The sequence below is a fragment of the Delphinapterus leucas genome, chromosome 15 (assembly GCF_059928025.1).
Source record: "Delphinapterus leucas isolate spDelLeu-1000000601 "Yukka" chromosome 15, BTC_Dleu_Yukka2, whole genome shotgun sequence".
Classification (NCBI taxonomy): Eukaryota; Metazoa; Chordata; class Mammalia; order Artiodactyla; family Monodontidae; genus Delphinapterus; species Delphinapterus leucas.
The window spans coordinates 28,839,817-28,865,760 of NC_143143.1; the positions used below are offsets into that span (position 1 = coordinate 28,839,817).

General features: G+C 46.4%; 1 protein-coding gene across 1 annotated transcript in view; it reads left to right on the forward strand.

Moving 5' to 3' along the window:
* The window catches only part of APOLTP (apolipoprotein lipid transfer particle homolog), a 154,050-nt gene that overhangs the window by 83,506 nt on the left and 44,600 nt on the right, over positions 1–25,944 (forward strand). Inside the window, exons 38-44 of the mRNA XM_089895399.1 lie at positions 1,720–1,904; positions 15,360–15,668; positions 16,333–16,775; positions 20,062–20,415; positions 21,268–21,627; positions 22,858–23,211; positions 25,158–25,289. Of these exons, the coding sequence (XP_089751525.1) occupies positions 1,720–1,904; positions 15,360–15,668; positions 16,333–16,775; positions 20,062–20,415; positions 21,268–21,627; positions 22,858–23,211; positions 25,158–25,289 (2,137 nt within the window). The remainder of the gene's footprint in view (positions 1–1,719; positions 1,905–15,359; positions 15,669–16,332; positions 16,776–20,061; positions 20,416–21,267; positions 21,628–22,857; positions 23,212–25,157; positions 25,290–25,944) is intronic.

Consider the following 25,944-nt stretch of genomic DNA (forward strand, 5'->3'; position numbering starts at 1 on the left):
ATTTCCCTCCAGTTTGTCATCTCTGACTATATTTTCACATAATGACATGTTCACTATGATATGGCCTGGGATAGGGAGCCAGCCTGGGTTCAAATCCCAGCTCTGCCATTGCTGCCTCGGGAACCTTGGGTGAGACACTGTGCCCTTCTGTGCCTCAGTTTCTCAACCTGCTTCTTAGGGTTGTCCTAGAATTAACTGGACAGCACGTGTGAATTCCAAACCAGCTTCTGGCCAGCGAGAACGTTCGCTTCCAGCTGCCATAGAGCTGCTCCTTTGAGTATGGCACATTCTGGCACATATTAGGTCTCTGTTAAATGTTAGTTTCCTTTTTCCTCTGCAGTCCTAGCTTTGGCAGCTTTTTTTTTTTTTTTTGCGGTACGCGGGCCCCTCACTGTTGTGGCCTCTCCCGTTGTGGAGCACAGGTTCCAGACGCGCAGGCTCAGCGGCCATGGCTCATGGGCCCGGCCACTCCGCGGCATGTGGGATCTTCCCGGACCGGGGCACGAACCCGTGTCCCCTGCATCGGCAGGAGGACTCTCAACCACTGCGCCACCAGGGAAGCCCCTGGCAGCTTTTTTGAATTCAAGGAGATTTAAGGCTTTGGACATGGTCCTAGATAACCCTGTCCCCGGAATTACCATCTACGGCTGTCTGTCCACCTGCCTATTCATCCATCTGTGCATCCTTATTCCCAATCTAAAAAGGGTTTGAGGCAGATATGAAAATATATATTGTTCTAGGTCAAGAATTAGCAAACTTTCAGGAAAGGGCCAGATGGTAAATACTTTTGGACCTGTGGGCCATATGGTCTCTGTTGCAAGTACTCATGTAAACGAATGGGTGTGGCCGAGTTCCAGTAAAACTTTATTTACTAAACAGGGGGTGGGCTGGTTTTGGCCCACAGGCGCATAGCTTGCCAACTCTTGTTCTGGGTTTAAAAAAAATACATAAGGAAATTAGGGTGAAGGGAAGGAAAAATGGGAAGTTGCTCAAAGTGGCATTGGTAAACAAAATGCATGCCATTTTCTAGAGTGGAGCTGAAGATTTGTCTCTGGGCTTCCTAGTAGCCAGTGCCAAAAAGAGAAACCAACCAATGGCATTATTTGCAAACAGTGCCCTTCCTTATGGGAAAACACACACCCCCTCACATACCTGTGTGAATGTTCACCAAGGAAAGCATGGCTGACCTTGTTCCTGGTCTTGGTACTTGAGGGAAGTATCTCTTATGGTGTCCTGTCAGTAACATACCACAGGGATGATAGGGACCATGTCCCCTGCTCCAATTCTCCAGGAAGTTTAACAGCAGGCTTCCTGGGGCTGTTTTTTCCCTTGTCCCTCACCATAATAACATACATCGATAACTCATTAGCAATGTCAGCTCATCAACATCAGTAGTTCCATTTTTGCCTCCACTTTACAGAAGACGAGACTGAGGTTCAGGGAGGTCATGTCCTTGTGCAAGGCCACACATTGATTGAGCAGTAGCCCTGGGATTCGAATTCATGTTTGACTGACCTCAAGGCCCATGATCTTAACCCCCTATTACCCTGTATCCCTGTGGGCTGAGGGCCAGTAAGGCAGTCCCTTGATGGATCTGGACAGTGGGGTTCAGGAATGCACCTCTTATGGGCTGGCCTGCTTATTTGAAGAGGTAAAATACCATTTGCCTGCAGGGATAGATGCCAACGTTTTCCATGCCCCCATCACTTTCCTTCCTAGGATTTGGCTGTTTTCCAAGGCACTGCTAGACCAGAACACAGTGCAGCTTTTTCTCAAGGCATCTGAAGAGCAGAGGGGAGGCCAGGTCCTGACCCTGCAGAGCCAAGCCCAGCACACCTGGGCAGCCGTGCCCCGTCTTCTGACCCTCACAGGTGTGCTGAAGCAGAAGGAGACACTCACAGAAGGTGAGAGCCTGGGGAACGCCACGGGGCAGGGACAGTGGGAATCTGGCAAACACTTTCCGTGGGTCCACAGCATAGATGAAATCCTATACATTTTCAAGTCCACTGATGCTCTGTTCCAGTGTCTGACACACTGGCGAAACCCCTCTGTCAGAAATTAATACCCGTTCAGACAAAGTGAATCTTCTGCTCTCTAAATACTAAACAGGCTTCCTTGTGCAGGACTTGTCAGAGCCTTAACATGCTAATGGACGTTGGAAATATCCAGGTAGGAGAGTTAGGTGCAGTGTTCCCCAAACAAATTTTTTCTAACACTTTTTTCTCTTCCAGTTGTATTGAGATGTAATTGACAAGGAGCGCTGTATAAGTTTGTGTACCACATAATGATTTGACTTACATACATCAGGAAATGATTATCACAATAAGTTTAGTGAACATCCATCATCTCACATAGACACAAAATTAAAGAAATAGAAAGAAACTTTTTTCTTATGGTAAGAACTCTTAGGATTTATTCTCTTAACAACTCTCATATATAACAGAGCAGTGTTAATTATATTTATCATGTTGTACATTGTATTCCTAGTACTTATTTATCTTAATACTGGAAGTTTGTACCTTTTAAAAAAATTTTTTTTGAAGTATACTTGATTTACAATGTTGTGATAATTACTGATGTACCGCAGTGATTCAGTTATACATATATACACATTCTTTTTTTAAATATTCTTTTCCATTATGGTTTGTCATAGGATATTGAATATAGTTCCCTGTGCTATACAGTAGGACCTTGTTGTTTATCCATTCTGTATATAAAAGCATCTGCTAACCCCAACCTCCCACTCCATCCCTCTTTCAACCCCCTCCCCCTTGGCAACCACCAATCTGTCCTCTATATCTGTGATTCTGTTTCTGTTTCAAAGATAGGTTCATTTGTGTCATCTTTTAGATTCCACATATAAGTGATATCATATGGTATTTGTCTTTCTCTTTCTGACTTACTTCAGTTAGCATGATAATCTCTAGTTGCATCCATGTTGCTGAAAATGGCATTATTTCATTCTTTTTTTATGGCTGAGCAGTATTCCATTGTATATATGTACCACATCTTCTTTACTCATTCATCTGTTGATGGACATTGGTTGTTTCCACATCTTGGCTATTGTGAATAGTGCTGCTATGGACATAGGGGTGCGTGTATCTTTTTGAATTAGAGTTATGTCCAGGTATATGCCCAGCAGTGGGATTGCTGGATCATATGGTAGTTCTATTTTTAGTTTTTTGAGGAACCTCCATACTGTATTCCACAGCGGCTGCACGGACTTACATTCCCACCAAGAAGTTTGTACATTTTGATTGCCTTCATCCAATCCCTGCCCATCCCCCACCTCTGGTAACCACAAATCTAATCTTTTTTAAAAAAAATTGAAGTAGAGTTGATGTACAATATTATATAAGTTACAGGTGTACAACACAGTGATTCACAATTTTTAAAGGTTATACTCCATTTATATTTATTATAAAATATTGGCTATATTCCCTGTGTTGTACAATATATTCTTGTAGCTTTTTTATTTTATACATAATGGTTTATACCTCTTAATCCCCTACCCCATTCTTGCCCGTCCCCCCCTCCCTTCTCCCCACTGGTAACCACCAGTTTGTTCTCTATATCTGTGAGTCTGTTTCTTTTTTGTTATATTCACTAGTTTGTTTAATTTTTAGATTCCACGTATAGGTGATATCATTACAGTATTTGTCTTTCTCTGTCTGACTTACTTCACTTAGCATAATACCCTCCAAGTCCATCCATGTTGCTGGAAATTGCAAAATTTCATTACTTTTTTATGGCTGGGTAGTGTTCCACTGTATATATATACTACATCTTCTTTATTCATTCATCTGTTGATGGATGAATTGCTTCCATATCCTGGCCATTGTAAATAGCGCTGCTATGATCATTGAGGTGCATGTATCTTTTCGAATTAGTGTTTTCATTTTTTTGGATATATACCCAGGAGTGGAATTGCTGGGTCATATTGTCATTCTATTTTTAGTTTTTTGAGAAACCTTCATACTGTTTTCCATAGTGGCTGCACCAATTTACATTCCCACCAACAATGTACGAGGGTTCCCTTTTCTCCATGTCCTCGCCAACATTTGTTATTTGTTCTTTTTGGTGATAGCCATTCTGACAGATGCGAGGTGATATCCATTGTGGTTTTAATTTGCATTTCCCTGATGGTTAATGATGTTGAGCATCTTTTTCATGTGCCTGTTGGCCATCTGCATGTCCTCTTTGGAAAAATGTCTGTCCATTTTTTACTCGGGTTGTTTGTGGGTTTGGGGGGTTTTTTTGATGTTGAGTTATATGGGCTATTTATATGTTTTGGATATTAGCCCCTTATCAGTCGTCTCATTTGCAAACATTTTCTCCCATTCAGTAGGTTGTCTTTTTGTTTTGTCGATGGTTTCATTTGCTGTGCAAAAGCTTTTAAGTTTAATTAGGTCCCATTTGTTTGTTTTTGCTTTTATTTCCTTTGCTTTAGGAGACAGATCCAAAGAAATATTGCTGTTGATACGATTTATGTCAAAGAGTGTTCTGCCTGTGTTTTCCTCTAGGGGTTTTATGGTTTCTGGTCTTACATTTAGGTCTTTAATCCATTTTGAGTTTATTTTTGTATATGGTGTTAGAGAATGTTCTAATTTCATTCTTCTACATGTAGCTGTCCAGTTTTTCCAGCACCATTTATTGAAGAGTCATCTCTTTTTCTATGAGTTTGTTTTTGAAGTATAATTTTGAAGTACAATTGAAGTACAACACTGTGTTAATTCCTGTTACACAACATAGTGACTCAATATTTCTGTGTTTCAAACTGATCACGATAAGTCTAATTATGATATGTCACCATACAAAGATATTGCACAGTTATTGACTCTGTTCCCCACATTGTGCATTTTAGACCCGTGACTCATTTATCTCGCAGCTGGGAGTTTGTGCCTCTTAATCTCTCACCTATTTCTCTCTTCCTCCCCCCCGACCTCCCCTCTGGCAACCACCTGTTTGTTCTCTGAATCTGTGACTCAGTTTCCATTTTATGTTTGTTGGCTTATTTGTTTCTTTTTTTAAGATTCAACATATAAGTGAAATCATACAGTTTTTTTCCTTCTCTGTCTGACTTATTTCACTTAGCATAATACCCTCTAGGACCATCCATGTTGTCGGAAATGGCAAGATTTCATTCTTCTTATGGCTGAGTAGTATTCCATTTTATATATATATATATATATATATATATATATATATATATATATAGACATACACACACACTACATCTTCTTTATCCATTCATCTATCAATGGGCAGTTAGGTTGCTTCCATATCTTGGCTATTGTAAATAATGCTGCAATGAACGTAAGGGTGCATATATCTTTTCTAATTACTGTTTTCATTTTCTTCAGATAAATACCCAGGAGTGGATTTGCTGGATCATATGGTAGTTCAATTTTTAACGTTTTGAGGAATTTCCATATTGTTTTTCAGAGTGGCTACATTTAATACTTTTTATTTTGATATGATTTCAGGCTTACAGAAAAGTGGCAAGAATATTACAAGGAATCCCATAGGCTCTTTACCTAGCTTCACCAATTATTGACATTTATCACAATTGCTTTATCATTTTTATTCTCTCTCTTTGTCTGTTTTTCTGTCTCCCTCTATGTGTGTGTGTGTGTGTGTGTGTGTGTGTGTGTATAAGACATTATTATTTGCATATAAGTTTTTTTTTTTCCAAGCCATGCGGCATGCGGGATCTTAGTTCCCCCACCAGGGATCGAACCTGCGCCCCCTGCAATGGAAGCACAGAGTCTTAACCACTGGACTGCCAGGGAAGTCCCTAAAATTTTTTATTCTTGAACTGTTTTGTACTAAGCTGCAGACATGATAGTTCTTCACCCCTAAATAGTTCAATGTTTATTTCCTAAAAATAGACATTCTCCTACATTCTACAATACAGTTCTCAAAATCAGAAAATTAACATTTATATAAGGCTGTTATCTACAAACCTTATTCAGATTCTGCCAGTTATCCCATTAATGTCCCTTATAGTAAAAGAAAATCCTGAATTGTGCATTACATTTAGTCGTATTGTTTCTTTGGTCTCTTTTATTCTGGATCAGTTCCTCTGTATTTCTTTCTCTTTCATGATTATATTTCAAAGTTTGTAGACTGTCCCTCATTTGGGGTTTGTTAGATGCTTCCTCATGACTATTTTCAAAAAAGCCTCGTTGGCAGAATACCACCTGATGTCATTTTGTCCCAGTGCTACTGGTGACATCAGTCTTGATCACTTGATTAAGGTAATGTCTACGAAGTTTCTTCACTGTTAAGCATTTTTCCCCTTTGTATGCTAACTTCATAAAACAAGTTGGGAAGTACTTTCTTCCCTTCTATTTTCTGAAAGAGTTTATATAAGATTAGTGTGAATGCTCCCGTAATTGTCTGATGGACTCTAGGAGAGAAGCCATCTGGACTTTTCTCTGTGGAAATTTTTTTTTTTTGAAAATGAATAGATATATAAAGCTATTCAGATTTTCTATTTCATCATGTGTCAGTTTGTGTAAGTTATATTTTTCAAGGAATTTGTCCATCTCCACTAAGTAGTAAAATTTATTGGCATAGTTGTTCATTATATGTATTATAATCCTTTTCATGTATGCAAGATCTATAGTGATACCCTTGCTTTCATCACTAATAGTTGTTACTTGTGTTTCTTCTCTCTCTTCCTTATTAGTCTAACTTGGATTTCATCAATTTTGTTAATCATTTCAAAGAACCAAATTTTGGATCTGTTAATTTTCTCTCTTGTCTCTTTTCAATTCCACTGATTTCAGCCATTATCTCTATTATTTCCTTTCTTACACTTAATTTGGGTTTACTTTACTCTTCTTTTTTTAATAAGTTTATTTATTTTTGGCTGTGTTGGGTCTTCATTGCTGCACGTGGGCTTTCTCTAGTTGCGGCGAGTGGGGGCTACTCTGTTGAGGTGAGAGTGCTTCTCATTGCGCTGGCTTCTCTTGTTGCAGAGAATGGGCTGTAGAGTACGCAGGCTTCAGTAGTTGTGGCTCGTGGGCTCAGTAGTTGTGGCTCGCAGGCCCTAGAGAGCGCGGGCTCAGTAGTTGTGGCATATGTGCTTAGTTGCTCCGCGGCATGTGGGATCTTCCCAGACCAGGGCTCGAACCTGTGTCCCCTGCATTGGCAGGCGGATTCTTAACCACTGAGGCACCAGGGAAGACCCTTTTGCTCTTTTTTTATAGTTTATTTATGGCAGATCCTCAAGCCATTGATTTGTAGACCTTTTTTCTTTTCTAATATAAGCATATAAAACCATACATTTTCCTCTTAAGTTCCTTTAGCTGCATCCCACAAATTTTTATGTCATGTGTTTTCATTATCATTTATTTTGAAATATTTTCAAACTTGTGATTTCTTCTTTGACCCATGTATTTGAAGTATGTTGCTTAATATCCAAATATTTGAGATTTTTCTAGATAGCTTTTTAATATTTAATTTCATTGTGATCAGAGGATCTCTTCTGTAGGATAAGTCTTTTAAAATTTGTTGTGACTTGTTTTATGGGCCAGTCTATATCTATCTTGTGAACATACCTTATGCACTTAAAAAGAATTGGTATTCTGCTGTTGTTGGGTGTCATGTTCTATAAATGTTAAGTCAAGGTCCTTGGTTGTATTGCTCTGCTATACATCTTTACCGACCTTTTTTGTCTTGTTATTGTATCAATTAATGAGAGAAGTGTGTTAAACTCTCCAACTATGTGGATTTCTCTATTTCTTGCTTTCATTCAGTCTTTTTTTGCTTCATGTATGTTGATGTACTAGTATTAGGTGCATAAGCAAATGTGATTGTTATGCATTCTTGATGAATTGACCTGTTTATCATTGTGAAGTGGACTGTTTATCTCTCACGCAGTTCTTTGTCTTGAAGTCTGTTTTGTCTGATATTAACGTTGCCACTTTTGTTTTTTATTGGAATTTGTACTGTATATATTTTTCCATGCTTTTTCTTTCAAATATATATTTCCTATATTTGAGGTACGTTTCTTGTAGCCCACATGCAGTTGGATTTTGCTTTTATTTCTAGTCTGACAATCTCTGCCTTTTTTTTTTTTTTTTTGCTGTACGCGGGCCTCTCACTGTTGTGGCCTCTCCCGTTGCGGAGCACAGGCTCCGGACGCGCAGGCTCAGCGGCCATGGCTCACGGGCCCAGCCGCTCCGCGGCATGTGGGATCTTCCCGGACCAGGGCACGAACCCGTGTCCCCTGCATCAGCAGGCGGACTCTCAACCACTGCGCCACCAGGGAAGCCCTCTCTGCCTTTTAATTATGGTATTTACTTGATTTATCTTTAATGTAATTATTGATATGATTAGATTTGGGTCTACTATTTTGTTGTTTTGTTTTCTACTTTCCCATATATTTTTTTGTTCCTATGTTACCCTTTTTTTGCCTTCTTTTGGCTGATTTTTAAAAAATTTTAGAACTCAGTGTTAATTTATCTGTTGCTCTTTCATATATGTTTCTGTATGTTCTTTCACATTCTACTTAGAGTTTCTGGTATCATTTCTCTTCAGTATAAAGAATCACCTTTATAGAAACTAACACAACATTGTAAAGCAGCTATACTCCAATAAAAATTTAAAAAAAAAAAAAGGATCACCTTTCGCATTTCTTGTAAGTCTGGCTTACAACAATGAACTCCCTTAGTTTTCATTTATTTGAAAATGTTCTATTTTGCCCTGATTCTTGAAGGATATTTTAAAAATGCATATGTATATCTCTTAACACATTTAGAAGTTTTTCATATTTACTTCTTCAAAGATTTCTTTCTGTCCCATTCTCATTGTCCTCTCCTCCTGGGATTTCTAATGCATGTGCTTTAGAAGTTTCTATATTGTTCCACAGATCTCTGAGGCTCTGTTGACCTTTTTAGTCTTTTTTCTCTTTTCTTCAGATATCTATCTATCTATCTTCCAGTTCACTGGCTCTTTAATCTTTCTTCTCCAAACACCAGCCAATAAAAATGTTAAGACCATCCAATAATTTCTTTTCAATCACAGATTTTATGTATTTTATTTAGTTCTAAAATCACCACTAGGCTCTTTTTATTAATTTATATTTTCCTTATATTTTTGAGCATGGTTGTAAGAGCTGTTTTAAAATCCTTACCTGCTAGTTCCAATGTCTAGGTCATCTTGGGGTTGATCTCCCTTGATGATTGCCCTTTCTCTTAAATATAGGTTACATTTTCCTGTTTCTTTGTATGTCTAGTAATTTGAGATTGTATTCTAGACATTTTGAATGATGTTAAGACTCTGATTCTTTTATATTTCTCTAAAGAGTATTGTTATTTTTTAAAATTTTAGCATGCAGTTAACTTGGCTGGGCTCAAAATCCAAACTCTGTCTTTCCTCTGGTGGGCTGCAGTGGAAATAATTTTCAGCTCTTTTATCTTAGCTGGTCTGCTTGGAGTCTGTACCACCCTTGTGAAGTTCAAGGATTAGCTTTGGAGAGAGTTTATAGGTAGAATTTGGGATTCCCCCATGTGGCTCTCTCTGGAATTTCCCACTTCACTTTCCATTTGCTATTGTCACCTTGAACTCTGTTCTTTGATTCTTTAATCAGTAAGACCATAGATTTCTGTGTGAGTTTTCTTCACCCTGCATGGCACCAAAAAAGAGTAAAAACACACAACTCAACTATTGCTGGTCCTTTCCTTCAAGTTTTAACTCCCCTCCACTGTCTGCCTGTTTATGGTCAGTCTCCAGCCACTTCAGGTAACTGTTTCATATATTTTGTCCAGAGTGTACAATTGTTACCTTGGGAGGGTTGGTCCATTTAAGTGTCTCCACCATTAATGGAAATAGAACTCCTCCTGTGTCCTTTTGACATGTCCCTATCATTCCTTGACCACTTCCTTCCTTTATGACCAAGAAGATGTTTCAATCTCATGTTGTATTTTCCCTGAGATGGAATAAGTCATTTCTCCAAGGATTCCTGGTTCCTTTTTGTGTGAAACGGTATTTAGAAACTAAGATCTGGGTTCTAGGTGTATTTACTCCTACTGAAGTATCTGTCTTTCTAGGCCTTCTCAATGGACAGACCAAGAAAACATATGTATGTGTACATACATGCACACACACCTATATCTGTCTATCTACAGATAAATAAGTTTACAACCATTAGTCCTTAATTCCAGTCCATCATCAAAAAGCTCATTCTGTTTCTTCCCCCTTTTCATATTTCTTATTCCCTTCTTCAACAGTAAGAAACCTGGCTCCAATTATTCACAACATATTTAGTTATTTCTTCAGCCCTAGGATACATAGAAAGTAGTCAGAATTACTAACCCATACCTTTGAGGAAATAAACCCTTTTAACTAGAATTCAATATTTGTTTAGAGTTCTTCTTGTCTTTGGCCTGAGGGTATAAATCTAAACACGGTGTTTATTTATTTTTAAATATTATTTATTTATTTATTTCGTTGTGCCGGATCTTAGTTGCGGCACACAGGCTCCTTAGTTGCAGCAGGCGGGCTCCTTAGTTGTGGCATGAGAACTCTTAGTTGTGGCGTGCATGTGGGATCTAGTTCCCTGACCTGGGGTCGAACCTGGGCCCCCTGCATTGGGAGTGTGGAGTCTTATCCACTGCGCTAGGAAAGTCCGCAAACACGGTGTTTAAATGTTAGTTGGAGTTAATCTCCCACCCACCCTGTGTGATGTTGTAAATCATTCGAAGTACAATTGGTTCACTGGTTTGTATTCCATTTTCAGGTTCTCCCTATCTTTATTGATTTTGTGCATTTAGTTTTCGATTATGTGAAACATTAACAAGTTTCCAAAAGTCAGAATTATACAAAATGGGATCTTTTGCCCAAGCATCCTTGACCGTAGCACCCTAGCTGGACATCTGTCCAGGGCCCTGTGTTTCAGAATCTAAAGACTCTGCTTTCCCACCTACCTTGGGGGAATAGTATCATTCTCTAATCTTAATATTAACACTGACCCTCCTAATTCCTAATTGGTTAAATTGTGGCAAAACCAAATTGCATAATAAAATACCTGTCTAAAGATCAAATGACATGGGTTTGAAAAAATTTAAATACAATCAAGCAGCGTGCTGTTCTTCTCAAGTTTACTTTGAGTTACACTGATGGTCTCCCCTTCATCTTTCTGAAGTTTATCATTTGCAGCTGATAACTAACAGACCCTCTTGCTGATCTCTTAACACACATTGCTTCTTTTTTTTTTGGCCATGCCATGTAGCATGTGGGATCTTAGTTCCCTGACCAGGGATTGAACCCGTGCCCCCTGCAGTGGAAGGGTGGAGTCTTAACCACTGGACCACCAGGGAAGTCCCACATTGCTTCTTTTTTTTTTTTTTTTTTCTTTCGGTACGGGAACCTCTCACTGTTGTGGCCTCTCCCGCTGTAGAGCACAGGCTCCGGACGCACTGGCTCAGTGGCCACGGCTCACAGGCCCAGCCGCTCCGCGGCATGTGGGATCCTCCCGGACCGGGGCACGAACCCGTGTCCCCTGCATCAGCAGGCGGACTCTCAACCACTGCGCCACCAGGGAGGCCCACATTTTTGAAGGCAATTATTGAGGTATAATTTCTTGGGGTACAATTTACATATGGGGAAAACCCCTTCAAGTTTTGATAAACTCACAGTTGTGTACCCACCAACACAGTCCTGATACAGAATAGTTCCGTCACCCCAAAAATTTCCTTCCTGCTGCTCATTGTCATCAGCCTTTCCCCCACCCCCTGTCCCTGGCAACCACTGAGATGTTGTCTGTCCCTATGGTTTGGGCTATTCCAGGATGTCACATGAAATGGAATCATACAACACGTAAGCTTTGAGTATGGGATCTTTTGCCCAACATAATGTGGTTGAGGTTCATCAAAGTTGTATGTATCAGTAGTTCTTTTTCCTTTTTACTGGTGAGTAATATTCTATTCTATGGATATACTGCAGTTTATCCATTCACAGCTGAAGGATATTTGAGTTGTTTCCCGTAATTTCCAATTATGAATAAAGCTTCAATAATCATTGGTCTATAGGTTTTTGTGGGAACATATGGTTTCATTTCTCTTGGGTGAATACCTAGGAGTGGGATTGCTGGGTTGTATGGCAAGTATATGTTTATAGGAAACTGCCGGACTGTTTCCAGAGTAGCAGCACCATTGTCCATTCCCACCAGCGATGTGTGAGCATTCTAGTTGCTCTGCATTCCCACCAGCAATGTGTGAGCGTTCTAGTTGCTCTGCATCCTCGCTAGCAATCTGTACTGGCAGTTTTTGGCTTTGGGTGTTTTGTTTGTTTGTTTGAATCAGTCGAATTGTTTTTGTAGTTGTATCTCATTTTGGTTTTAATTTGCATTTCCCTAATGACTAATTTTGTCGAACATCTTTTCATTGGCTTATTTGCCACTTGTAAATCTTTTTTGGTGAAGTGTCTATTCAAACCTTTTGCCCATTTAAAAAATCAAGTGGCTTGTTTTTTATTATTGAATTAGGGAACCATTTATACAAGTCCTTTATCAGATAGGGGTTTTAAAATATCTTCTCCTGATCTGTCTTTTTATTTTTTTAATGGTGTCTTTTGAAAAGTGGAGGTTTTAAATTTTGATGAAGTCTGATTTATCATTTTTTTCTTTTGTGAATCATGCTTTTGATGTCATATAAGAAATATTTGGCTGAGGCCACAAATTTTTCTCTCATATTTTTTTTCTAGAAGTGTTATGATATTAGGTTTTAAATTTTGGTCTGTGGTTAATTTTATTTATTTATTATTGAAGTACAGTTGATTTCCAATGTTGCGTTAATTTCAAGTGTATAGAATATATATATATATATATTCTTTTTCAGATTGTCTTCCATTATAGGTTATTACAAGATATGGAATACAGTTTCCTGTGCTATATAGCAGGACCTTGTTGTTTATCTGTTTTATATACAGTAGTGTGTATCTGTTAATCCCAAATTCCTAATTTATCCCTCCTTCACCCTTTCCCCTTTGGTAACCATAAGTTTGTTTTCTATGTCTGTGAGTCTGCTTCTGTTTTGTAGATACGTTCATTTGAGTCATATTTTAGATTCCACATATAAGTGCTCTCATATGATATTGATATTTGTCTTTCTCTGACTCACTTCACTTAGTATGATAATCTCCAGGTCCATCCATGCTGCTGCAATGGCATATTTTATTCTTTTTTATGGTTGAGTAATATTCCATTGCATATCTGTACCACATCTTTTTTTTTGGGGGGTTTTGAATTTTATTTTATTTATTTTTTTATACAGCAGGTTCTTATTAGTTATCTATTTTATACACATCAGTGTATACATGTCAATCCCAATCTCCCAATTCATCACACCACCACCACCACCCCTGCCACTTTCCCCCCTTGGTGTCCATATGTTTGTCCTCTACGTCTGTTATACCACATCTTCTTTATCCATTCATCTGTTGATGAGCACTTAGGTTGCCTACATGACTTGGCTTTTGTAAATAAGGCTGCTATGAGCATTGGGGTGCATGTATCTTTTCTTTTATTTATTTTTTTAAAATTTAATTTTATATTGGAGCATATTAACAATGTTGTGTCAGTTTCAGGTGCACAGCAAAGTGATTCAGTTAAGCATATACACGTATCTATTCTTTTTCAAATTCTTTTCCCATTTAGGTTATTACAGAATATTGAGCAGAGTTCCTTGTGCTATACAGTAGGTCCTTGTTGATAATCTATTTTAAATATAGTAGTGTGTACCTGTCAATTCCAAACTCCCAATCTATCCCTCCCCCACCCTCCCCCCCTGGTAACCATAAGTTCGTTCTCTAAGTCTGTTTTGTAAATAAGTTTTGTAAATAAGTTCGTTTGTATCTTTTTTTCTTAGATTCCGCATATAAGCAATATCCTATGACATTTGTCTTTCTCTGTCTGACTTAATTAACTTAATATAATGTGGATAATCTCCAGGTCCATCCATGCTGTTGCAGATAGCATATTTCATTCTTTTTTTATGGCTAATATTCCATTGTATATATGTACCACATCTTCTTTATGCGTTCATCTATTGATGGACACTTAGGTTGCTTCCATGTCTTGGCTATCGTAAATACTGTTGCAATGAACATTGGGGTGCCTGTATCTTTTCGAATTAGAATTTTCATCTTTCCTGGATATATGCCCAGGAGTGGAATTGCTGGATCATATGGTAACTCTATTTTTATATTTTTCAAGAACCTCCTTACTGTTCTCCATAATGGCTGCACCAGTTTACATTTTCACCAACAGTGTAGGAGGGTTCCCTTTTCTTATATGGTTAATTTTGAATTAATTTGTGTATATGTATGGGTAAAGTTCACGGTAGTTTTTTCACATGTGGATTTCCAAACAATTCAGCATATTTATTAAAAAGACTATCCTTTTCCCGGTTAGTTACCTTTGCACTTTTGTCAAAAATCAGTTGACAATTTGTGTATGGGTCTATTCCTCGATTCCACACTGTTCCATTGACATTATTTCACACTGGTTAACATCTTGTAGGGCGTGGTGACATAGGGCCCTAAAATGTAAGGAATTTGTAAAACGATGATTTCAAGATTCTGCGAGAAATTTCCATCTGTACAGAAAGTGCTCTGGACTCTGTGATAGAGGTTATCAAGAGCTCTATGTCTGGTAGCACGGAACAAGGGTGTCTAACCCAGCTTGGGGGTGCAGAAAGGCCAAGCAAGGCTTCTTGGAGGTGTTGACCCCCGAGTCAAACCTTGAATGAAAGGAGAGAGGTATAAGGGCACTTGAACCACGTCAAGACCCTACTGGAGCCCAGTGGGGTCAGGAGATGTAAATGGCTCTGATAAAAGCAAGAATTTCTCTAAATGCATGAGTTATGTATTGGAATGGGACTAGCTTAAGGGTGTGTGGGACTAGCTTAAGGGTGTGGAATCTTTTTCTCAAGTGGGTGGAAGAGACCTCTGAGCAATTTTTCTCTCCGTAGAATTCCAGGTTGGACCCCTTGAGGCTTTCTGGGTCTCAGTTTTGTTGTCTGTAAAATGGGGGCTTTCTATCACTTTGATCTGTGACTCTCCTGAGCAGGATTCAGCACTGGTATTAACAGACACGCCTTATCAGGTTTGCTGCTTTTTGGCCAAAGCTCTTTTATTTGTGAATTAGCTTGCTTGGTCCTCGGAGCATCCTGCAGGAGAGGCGGTTTAATTTGGTCCATTTCCCAGATATGCTCTCTCCGACATGAATTAGAATTTTATCATGGATCTAGGAACTTCCTGCCCCAGGATTCTTTGCCTTCCTTCCCAAAGCAGCCTAGTCCCCTGGGCTGACCCCCTTCTTTGTATGGGTTCTCTTCCATCCTCTGCAGGTACCATCAAGGTCACTGCCGACTCAGCTGTGCTGGGATTCCTCTTGCGGGACAAGCATGAGAAGGCAGGGAACGGCACCAGTGTGCACAGTGTGACCTGCATCCTTGTCCAGAATGGCAGCCAGGCCTTGCCAGGAGAGCTCCAGCTGAGGGGGCGACTGCAGGCCCAGACGGGGAGCCTTGAGGGCCAGGCCAGCCTCCATGCTGACACGGCCAGCCTAGCTCTGGGTGGAGTCTGCATCTGGGGCCCTGGGCACGGCCAGCTCTCGGTCACACTGAGTCACAACATCAACACCTTGAGTGAGGCAGGTAGGAGGGGTGGATAGGGCCCAATGGCTTCCTCCCCCAAAGACTCCCAGGGCCTGAAGCCTAGGGAGTTAAAGGAGCCCCCAGTCCCCAAACCCACCTTCCAGCTCTATTTCCTCCCCCTACCAGCTTCCCCCAGTGCCTCCATCTTCCCTGGGCTGTTATTCAGCCAGAACACTGGTTGCTACCCAGTACAGACACACCTCCAAACTGGAGGCAGGCGCCCCTGCCACTGGCCCCTCCCCCAGGACTCCCCGCCCCCAGTCTGGCTTCTCCAGCTTGGAAGCCTGGTCTAGCAGGGCCTCCAGGATGTTCTCGGCACTGAGGTTAAGAAATAGCTTGGACACCCCCAGCTCTAGCTTCTTGGGGACATTTCCATGGGACCTGGGGGGGCCCAAAGGTGCAGCAACAAGAGGAGAGCACAGGATCAGACCCCTGTTCCCCTCGTGCTTTCTGAGAGCCCATGCCCTGTCTTTGGGGAGGCAGGAATCCAAAGGGGACACGGGGCCTATCACTTGCTAGGTGTGGCCATTGTAGGTAGTAGGTGGGAGCTGGGGGTTTTGTCTACCTCAGGGCTCAGGGGACCCTCCAGAGAGAAGGAGGGCTGTCAGTGACCCCGTTCTGGCTCCCGTGTTGTGTACCATCTCCTGGTCCCTCTCATCCCCAGGACTCCCCTCCCAGGCAGAGATGCTCCTACTGCACAGCCGCCTGGCTTCCAGCCTCTCAGTGCATGTGATGCTGCGTACTGCAGAGCGTCAGCTGGCTGCTGCCCTTGACCTGGAGGGCCCGGTCACCAGCGCCCTAGGCAGCCGGCTCCGTGCCAGCCTTGGCCACGCGGTGCCCGGCCTCAGGCACTGGGGCCTCCCCTTCTCCGTGGACGGCCGCGGGCACTTGCAGGTGGGTGAGGGGGCTGGGCCCGGGCCCCGTGGGGGCAGTGGGCCTGAGAGACACCCACAGCTTTGCTTCTCCCAGAGCGTGGGACCCAGTCTGGCGGTCGCGCTGGTGGTGAACGTGGATGGCGATCAGCTTCATGTAGCCCTGCAGAGGAGGGGAGCCGGCGGCCGCTGGGGGCTGGCCCTGGGGCTGCACCACGGCCTCTCAAGGCTCCAGGTAAATGACCCAAAGTCCCCATTTGGGCGGGGCCCACTGCCTATGCAACTTCTCTAGTCACCTTCCCAGCTCCCACCAGCTTGCCCCTCCCACCTCCCTAGCCCCTCCCACCAGCTTGCCCCTCTCACCGTCCCAGCCCCTCCCACCTTCCCTCCCAGCCTCTCACCAAATTTCCCATCCTCCGTTCCCATCCATACTTTCTCCTTTCCTCCCACCCTCTCCTCCCATCCATCCACCCTCCCTTCCTTCCTCCCCACCCTGCCTTCTACTCTTCTTCTCTGTCTTCTGTCCACTTGTCCTCCTGTCCCTCAGTCAACGCTCCCTCCCCTGCCCTCATAAATGGAAGTGTATTTGAGGCAGCTCCCTCAGAGGCACTCTGGGTCTATCTAGTAAAATGAAAACTGCTGAGACTCTCACCCTTCAGCTCGTGTTCCTGGTTACCTCCCCTGGAGAAACCCGGAACACTAGACAAGGAAACACACACACAGCTGTCTTTTGCATTGTTCTCAAGAACAAAAGGCAGGAAACCACCTCTGGGCCTGGCACAGGTGTGGCTAAACCATCCAACGTGTCCGAGTGTCAGGGTGAGCGAGCCAGCCATGCGGCCCGAATCCAGCCTGCTTCATCACTTACCAGTTGTGCAGCTTTAGTCCAGTTGCTTACTCTTTCTGTGCCTCAGTGCTCTCGTCCGCAAAATGGGACTGTTAATAGTCCCTGCCTCCCACGTTTACCTTGAGGATCAGACGAGGAACCAGTTAGAACCTGGCACTCAGGTTACTTCTGTTTTTTTCTGGTTACTTCTGTTTTTGACGATTCTGTGGGTTAGCACTTAGGTCTGCACAAACCTCTCTTTGGGGGTTATCTTCCCAGGGAGGCCTTCACAAAGGAAGATGGGGTCAAGCTGTATCTCAGTACTCTGTCCAGGGTTAAGATCGGGGAGAGACACCTCATGCCTACACATGCCCCCTACCCACCCTGCTTGTCTCCCTAGGTCAACTGCTGTGGAGACGCTTCGCCCGCCCAGCTGTCAGGGCTCTGCTGGGGGGACGTCACTGGGTGGCCTCACGAGGTACAAGGGTCTCTGTCACAGGCAAGGCAGGGTGGGAGATGGTGGTCTGCCTCCGGGGGGCTGGGGTGGGCACAGGCTGAGCACCGGGGGCTGCCTGCTGGATGGCTTAGGGCCTGTGGCCACTGCCAGGCCGACCCACATGGTCCCCTCCTCCAAGCCCTTCACGTCCCCAGTAACATGCATCTGGGCTCCCAGCCCTGAGGGGACCCAGCCCAACCTGACAGCAGATGGGTGGTTCCTTCTGTAAGCACACTTAGACAGTGACCCAGAATCCAAGTGTTTCAAGCCAGCCTCTGCCACGGGGAGCTGGGCTGGTGACAGGCATATCTGGGTCTTTCGAGGGAGACAGACCGTGGGGCTCACAGGCACACATGCTGCCCAGGCTGGGGCACAGCACAGCTTAAGTAGCTCCGAGCTCTCCCGGGCCAGGGTGCAGGTGGATAGTAGGTCCTCTCCTTCGAAGGCAAGGCATGGCTGGGAGACCTGAGCACAAGGCCTGGACTCCCTGATCTCCAGCGGGGCCCTGTGGCTCCTGGGCCAAGAGCTGTGGGTGAACTGGACATGGGGCGGCCACTGGGGTTGCCTGCAGACCTTGTCAGTGCTGCCCTGTGGGCAGCTGGGTGGGCAGCTTGTGGTAGGCCTGGCTCAGCTGAGCTCTCAGTCCAGTTGGCTCTGGGGGGCCAGCCAGTGAGCACAGCCCTGAGGATGGCCTGGGGGAGGAGGAGGACAGAGGTTTTTCTGCTCCTGAGGATCTGCTCCGGGACCAGGCAGACATGAGCCTGGAGGTGCTGAGTGGATGCTGCAGGGTATCTGGCCTGGGGCACTGCCTGGGGGTCCTGGGAGCTGGTGCTATGGGCTCACCGCCTGGCTGTCCAGATAGAGGGAACATGGCCTCCTTGGGAGGACTGTTTCTGCCAGCTTCACCTCTGTGAGCGTAAAAGATGCAGTACTTTCATGCCTCCAGCTTGGCAGTGGTAGCAGCTCCACCCAGTATAGGGACCAGAAAATCAGACCAACACAACTTCCTGCCCAGACCTGCCACTCACCTGCTGTGTGACTTTTAGATAGGCGTTAACCTCTCTGAGCCTCAGCCTCGTCATCAGTAAACTGCAGGTGGCAACACCTACCTTACACTGTCGAGCATGAAATGGGCCAGCGCATGTCAGGTGCCATCTCAATTTGGTATCTTCTCTTTTGGCATCGTTTCAGCTACCAGGGAATCATGATCTCATTTTACAGATGTGGAAACTGAGGCTCAGGGAGGTGAAGTCACCTTCCCAAGGTCACACAGTGGCCTGAATGGCAGGAGGGTTAGCCAAGAGAATTGAGGATGAGGATTGAAAGGGTCTTAATGAGCTAGACAGATGGGCTGCCTCCCCCCAGAGGAAACCTAAGACCGAGGGGGCACGTGGAGTTAGCAGCTACACCTGTGAGAAAGACTCAGGGCTGGGGCGCGAGGGTGACTTCGGCAAAGACTAACTGAGTGGGAAGGTTAGGACAAGAGCCATGAATGGACGGCCCTTCCCTCCGAGAGCCGTGGCCTGGAATTCCAGGAAAGGGCTGGAAATTGGGCATTCCTTAGTCCTAGAGCAGGTCAGCAACGTCCAGGTGGGAGAATCCGTGGGCTGTGCCCCGCGGGCGGCCACCCCGAGCTCCGTGGCTCCTCTGTGGCCTCCATTTAGCTGTGGTGGGGGTGATACGTGCATTCACCCTGTCGTCAGTGGTGCTGTCCCCACCCCAGGTGGACAGATGAGCACTGGGTGACAGGAAAGGGCTGAGAGCAGCTCCTGGTTCTGTCACGGGCGTGCAGACACTCCAGGACCCCCAGGTACACTACTTAGAGATGCAGTGACTTCCATTCGAGGCGTTAAGCGGGACGTGTCCAGACCAGAGAGGTTGAGAGGCCCGAGGTTCCATTATGGAAAAGAGAGGAGGAACCAGGAGGGAGGACCCAGAGGCCTCATGGGGAGCGGGGGAGCGGGCATCAGGGGCCCTAAAGTGCTCTGAACGGTCGAATTTCTTGACTCCCTGGGAGGCCGGTTTCAGCTCTTCAGAGAGAAGTGCTTCACCTGAGCATCACCTGTTAAGGGGTGGTGGTGGGTGCCCCTGGGGGATGGGGGCTCCCTTGACCACCTGTGGACAGGCAGGCGGTGGACACGCTTGGTGGGGTGTTGTAGGGACACCCGCTCGGGCTCACCTTGCCTTTCTTGGTGGCAGAATCCAGCTGTGCTTACCTTGAATGGCTCCTTCCTGGTCCACGCCTTTGGGGCCAGCCTGGCGGCTCAGGTATCTTCTGGGGACACTTTCGCCCGGGCCCACGTCCACACAGCCTGTGGCCGCCATGCCTGCCTGGACACCAGCCTCCAGCACACATGGCCTCCACTTCAAGCGCTGGGGGTACCCCCCGACAACCACATCCGAGTGTCCGTTGGGGGAGACGAACCCCCCAGGGCCCAGCTGGAGGTGGCCCTGGGCCCATGCACCCTAACTGCCCATGGGGACGTCAGGACAGAGGCCAACACCACACGCAACTGGACCCTGGCCCTGGTGAATCACTGCCCCCTGCTGGAGGTAAGCCCCCACCCCACCGGTCAACGTAGGTTCCCACCTCCCTCCACAAGTTCTTAACCGCCTGCTGCATGCCCAGCTCTGCACTCAGCATGAGAAACTTTAGTCTTTTTTTGCCGTTGTCACTTGAATTGGGGGACTCGTTGACTACAAAGCTTTGAGCCAAAAATGGGACCAGAACTGAATTTTCTCCCCTTTTGCAAAGGGCCTTCCTGAGACACCGGTTCCCTTCCTTTCTGGGGCTCAAGTTGATTCTGTCCTCACATCTCACTTGCCCCGTTCCTGGGGTTGAGGCTCCGGGAGCGAGAACGAGAAGAGTACGAAGCAGCAGCCGTTACGTGCGCTGAGTGCCCTCTGAGGCCCCCTCAGCCCTGGGAGGAGGGGCTGCTTGTACCCCTCCTTTCATTCCCATCTCGGGTCCCTGCCCCCATGTGGGGTGCGTCCTGGGCCCCAGGGGAGCGAGTTGCTTAAGGTGTCTGCCCTCCAGCCAGGGAACATTGATGTTAGTGATGTATTTCCAGTAGCCGGTGCTTTCTGGGTGCCTGGCTCTGGGCTCACAAGTATTAACTTTCTCACATCTCCCAGCAACTTATGATGCTATAAATCAACTCCCATTTTAGAGATGGGTAAGCTGAGGTTGCAGTTTGGAACAACCGAGTTAGTGGTGGAGCCAGAACTTGAGCCCGAACCTCTCCATGGGATACCCTTGGTATCAGTGACCTTGCAGAGGGAGGTGCTGATAGAGTTCAGGCTGTGGGTCCACCGCTGCCCTCTTTGCACCCAGGCCCGTCTCCAGCTCCCCCACCTTGGCTTCTGGAGCTGCCCCTATATCTGACAATTTTCCCCATATTCCAGGCAACTGGAATCCCACAGGCCCTGCACTCCGAGGGCCGCCTGAGCTGGGGACCCTGTGAATTCGACCTGGCCGCAGGCCTCCGCAGTGACCACGGAGACGCCCACCTGCAGCTGGCCCGTACCTGTGGGGCCCAGCCTTCTGCCCTGGGGCACCTGACCCACTCCCTGCCCCTTCTGGGTCGCCTGGGCCTGCCGCCCGGGAGCGCCATCAGCCTGACTGCCCGGCCCGGCCCCCACACCAGCCGTGGCTCCCTGGCCCTCCGGATGGGGCCGTGCCAGCTGCGGGGTGTGCTGGAGCAGCAAGCTGAGAACCATAGCACATGGACACTGGCCACTGAGCCGGGCTGCCCGCTGCTGGAGGTAAGTATGGCGGGCCAGCAAAGTGACTGGAGAGGCAGCTTCCAGAGCCCCTGTCAGCGTGAGACCTGAGCCTGGCTGACACTCCCGTCCAGGGGCTTCCCAAGACCCCAGCTACTATTTCCCAAAAACCCTGTTGGATACTTGGTTCCTCTTATCACTAATCCCGCATTCCCATTCGGCAGATGAGGAAATCGAGGCTGGGAGAGATTAGAGGCACGCTGTGAAACTAAAGGACCACAGATTCAGAATATAAATTCTGAATATAAACTCTTATAAAATTCTGTCTTCTTAGTAAAATTCTGAGGGCAGGAAGGGAATGAGGGAAGCTGTCCTCAGCTGACAGTGGGGAACAGTCACATCTTGGTTTCATAACCTGTTAAAAACCACAGGCTGGGTTTTATCTGAGCTGAGAGATGGTCTGAGAATTGTCCTGTGATGTTTGGGGGAGGGGAATCCCTGACGCTGGAGTCTGGGTCAGCAGAGAGGACTGGTGCCCTCGTCTCAGTGGGACAGGTCACTCCCCTGTCTCCTGACGGAGCTTCCTGGGCACAGAGACAGGGTCTGGTCCACTCGGCATCCCTGAGCATAGGGCTGGGTGCCCACGGATGCTCTGTCAGTGTTAATCAGGTCAACACAGGATTGGGCCATGAGACAGTCATGCATCACGGGATAAAGCAGGTCTGCCCACTAGAACTTTCTATGATGATGGAAATGTTTCATTATTTGATATCCAGGACAGGAGCTGCCAGCCATGTGTAGCTTAAAATGGGTTCACTAGTGCTACAGAAGAACCTGAATTCTTTCTTTTACTTTCTTTTAATTTAAATTGAACCAGCCCCAGTCTGAAGCATAGACTGAAGACAGATCAGGTTCAAACCTTGGCTCTGCTACTTACTAGCTATACGACCCTGGACAATGACTTCGCCTCTTTGAGCTTCAGTTTTCCCATCTGTAATATGGGGCTATTACCTACCCATTTCAGAGCCATCAGATAGGGTGAAGAGAGAACATTCTTGTGAGTTACTCAGCAGGAGGCTGTGCACGTACCAAGTGTCCTACGGTGGGCAATTGTTGTGTATCACGATTGCTGCTGCAGTTTGTCGTTACCGTAATGGGGGAGGGCCACGAGTTGGTAGGCAGGGCTGGAGGGGTAAGAGGGTAGAAGATGGAGAATCAGGGTCACTCCTGATGTGGGACCACCTTCTGACCCCGCTCTCTGCGGCCCTGCAGGGCCTGGGCCTCCCAGCAGGGCTGCAGCTCAGTGGCTCCCTGCAGGCCTCAGGTAGGGAAGCGGAAGCTTCAGGGGTCCTCGCAGCGGCCGGCCAGACTGCCTCCCTGACCTTGGCGGTGACCCTGCACCCATCCGAGGCCACACTTCGAGCGAAGATGAGGCACACGCTGCTTTCACTGCACTCCATTCCCCCAGAGACCTCGCTGACCGTCCAGCTTGGGTGGGAGGCCGGACACCAGCTGGGCCTGGAGCTGCACGCGGGGGCCTGCGAGCTTTGGGGCAGCGGCGAGCTGCAGCTGGACCCCTGGCTGCAATGGCGGGTGCTGTCCGAGAGCTCCTGCGAGGCCCTGCAGGTAGGTGTGCCAGGGGTGAGCAGGAGGGGTGGGCACCAGAGTCTCCAGGGGACAGGACAGGGGCCTCCTTTTTGACCACTGCCCAAAGCAGAGAGATCGGGTGAACCCTGGAGGGATGGACTCCTCAGATACTTATTGAGGAGCTCCTCTGTGCCCTGGACATACGCCCATAAACAAAGCAGATATGAATGCCTGCCTGGGGCAGACTGGCAACCCCCAGAATAAATCACTGAACTGTGGAGTGTATCACACAGTGGTGAGGGCTAAGGGGAGAGAGAAAGTGGGAAAGGGGGGGCGTAAAAAACAGGGCAGATATTGCAATTTTATAGTCGGTCAAGATTGGCCCCAAAGACAGGATGACGTTTGAGCACAGACTTGAAGGAGAGGAGGGAGTAGCATTGTTTTGTGTCTGGGGAAAGGGTATTCTAAGTATGGCCAGTGCAAAGGCCCTGAGGCAGGGCTGGAGAGGGAAGGGCATTCTCTAGGACTGGGGTCAGCAACCCATCTCTATAAAAGTTCATATAGTAAATATCTTTGGCTTTGCAGGCCGCTCAGCTGCTGTTGTAACTGCTGGGTGCTGCTCTTGTAGTACAAAGCTCCATAGACAATATGCACTATGTGGGCATGTTTGTGTTCCAATAAGGCTTTATTTACAACAGGCAGTGGGCTGGATGTGGCCTGTGGGCCATTGTTTGCTGACTCCTGTTTTATAAAAAGCCCATGGGGTGGGAGCACACTTGGATTCAGGATCCATCACAGAGGACTGGATAGAAATTGCATGTGGGTGTGAGAAAAAGAGGGGAGTGGATGGCGACTGTGCTTTTGTCGTACATGATGAGAGGTCTGGGGCTGCTGTTCTCCGAGTGGGGAGAATGGTGGATGGAGGAGGAGGGTTGGGGAAGTGGTGTCACCAACTCCAGGCCTATTTTGGATGTGTTAAATTTGACAGGGCTCTTAAACGCTCAAGTGGAGATGTTGGGGGCAGCTCTCGAGTCGGGAGGTCGGCTGTGGTCTGGACTGGAGGGCTCCACCTCTAGGTGGTCACATTTAAAGCCACAGACTGGCTGACATGGCTGTGGGGTAGGTGGAGACTAAGCACTCAGGCTGCAGAGCTGGAGGGATGAGAAGGAAGTGGCCAAGGGTACCAAGAAGAACAGGCCAAGAGGAGGAGAAACCCCAAGGGAGAAGGCTGGGGAGGAAAGGACTCCAAGAGGAGGGAAGGGTTACCAGAGTCAAACGCTGTGTCAGACAGGAAGAGTTGGGCAGCCGACCTGGGTGCTGGGAAGGCCGCCTTTGAGGCCAGGAAGCGCCAGACTCTGAATGGCAATTCTGCCCCGTCTCTGGTGACCTTGAGCAAATCACTGTTCCTCCCTGGGCTTCAGTTTCATCATCATAAACGGGGTGCAAAGGCCTCCTCCTCTCTCAGGATTAGATGAAACCACACCGCCGACGTGCTCTGGGATGTGCTTGCGGGATCAGCAGAGAGAGTTGCCCACGTGGGCCAGCCTTGCAGGCTGCTTCCTGGACAGGCTCCCGTCTGCCTCTTGGGAGCAGGTGTTTGAGTTCTGTACGCCTGGGAAGGCGGAGGGGATCGGGGAGGAGAGGTGGGGAGATGCACGTTCGCAGCTGCCAGTGGTTGGAAGACTCTTGGCCAGTTGGTTTCACAGGATGTGGTTCTCTTGGGTATAAAGATGCGATCCTCGTAGTTTGGGGAGGTGGAAGGGGGTGGGGGAAGCTCGTTGAACTGTGCAGGGCCACCGATGTGGGGACCTTGGGCACTCTGGGAACCTGATCAAAGTCACAAACCCTCTCCTGTAGAGACTTTCATGGGCACATGCCCCATTTTGTGGTCAGTTCAAGGGGGATTATAGCACCCCTCCCTGATGCCCACTTGGGACCCCACCCTAGTTAAGAAGCCCTGCTTCCATCTCCTTAAACCCCTCCAGGCCCTGGGGGTCCCGGGTCGAGTGGATGGCTCTGGCTACATCATGGTGAACTCCATGGCTGTGGACGCCCAGGTGCTGGTCACCATGGATGCCAACACACTACGGGGGCTGCTCATTCTCAATACCACCGAGGTGAGGGTGTGGATGGGTGGGGTACCCAGGGTGGCCTGGGAAGGGGTGCTGAGGCCATGTGCCCCCGAGGCCCGAGGAGAAGCATTTGGATACCCGCGGAGCTCCAAAGAGGACCCTGGCATATGAGAGCATCAAGGTCCATGAGTAGAGGAATGAGGCTTCCAAGGAGAAGTCCCTCAGCTGTCCTTTCCCCTTCCTAACTCCCCAGGAGCCACCGTTCATACGACTTCTTTAATGTCATGTTCATGGAAGCACACAGCGTGCTCCCTTTTGCATCTGCCTTGTTTTGTTCGACATTATGTTTGTGAGATTCACCCACTCTGTGTTGGTTATCCTTTTTCACTGCTGTATAGTATTCCATGGTGTGCCTCTATCACAATTCATCTATCTATCCTATCCATTAGCACTTGGGCAGTGTCCAGTTTCTTATTGTATATTATTTTATTAATCACATACGTGTTTTTGTTTTATTTTAAAACTGTTTCTATTGTGGTGTAAATATGCATAACAGAATTTACCATCTTAACCGTTTTTAGTACACAGTTCAGCGGTATTAAGTATGTTCACATTTTTGTGCAAACATCACCACCATCCATCTCCAGAACTCTTTTCATCTAGCAAAACTGAAACTCTATACCCACTAAACAATAACTCC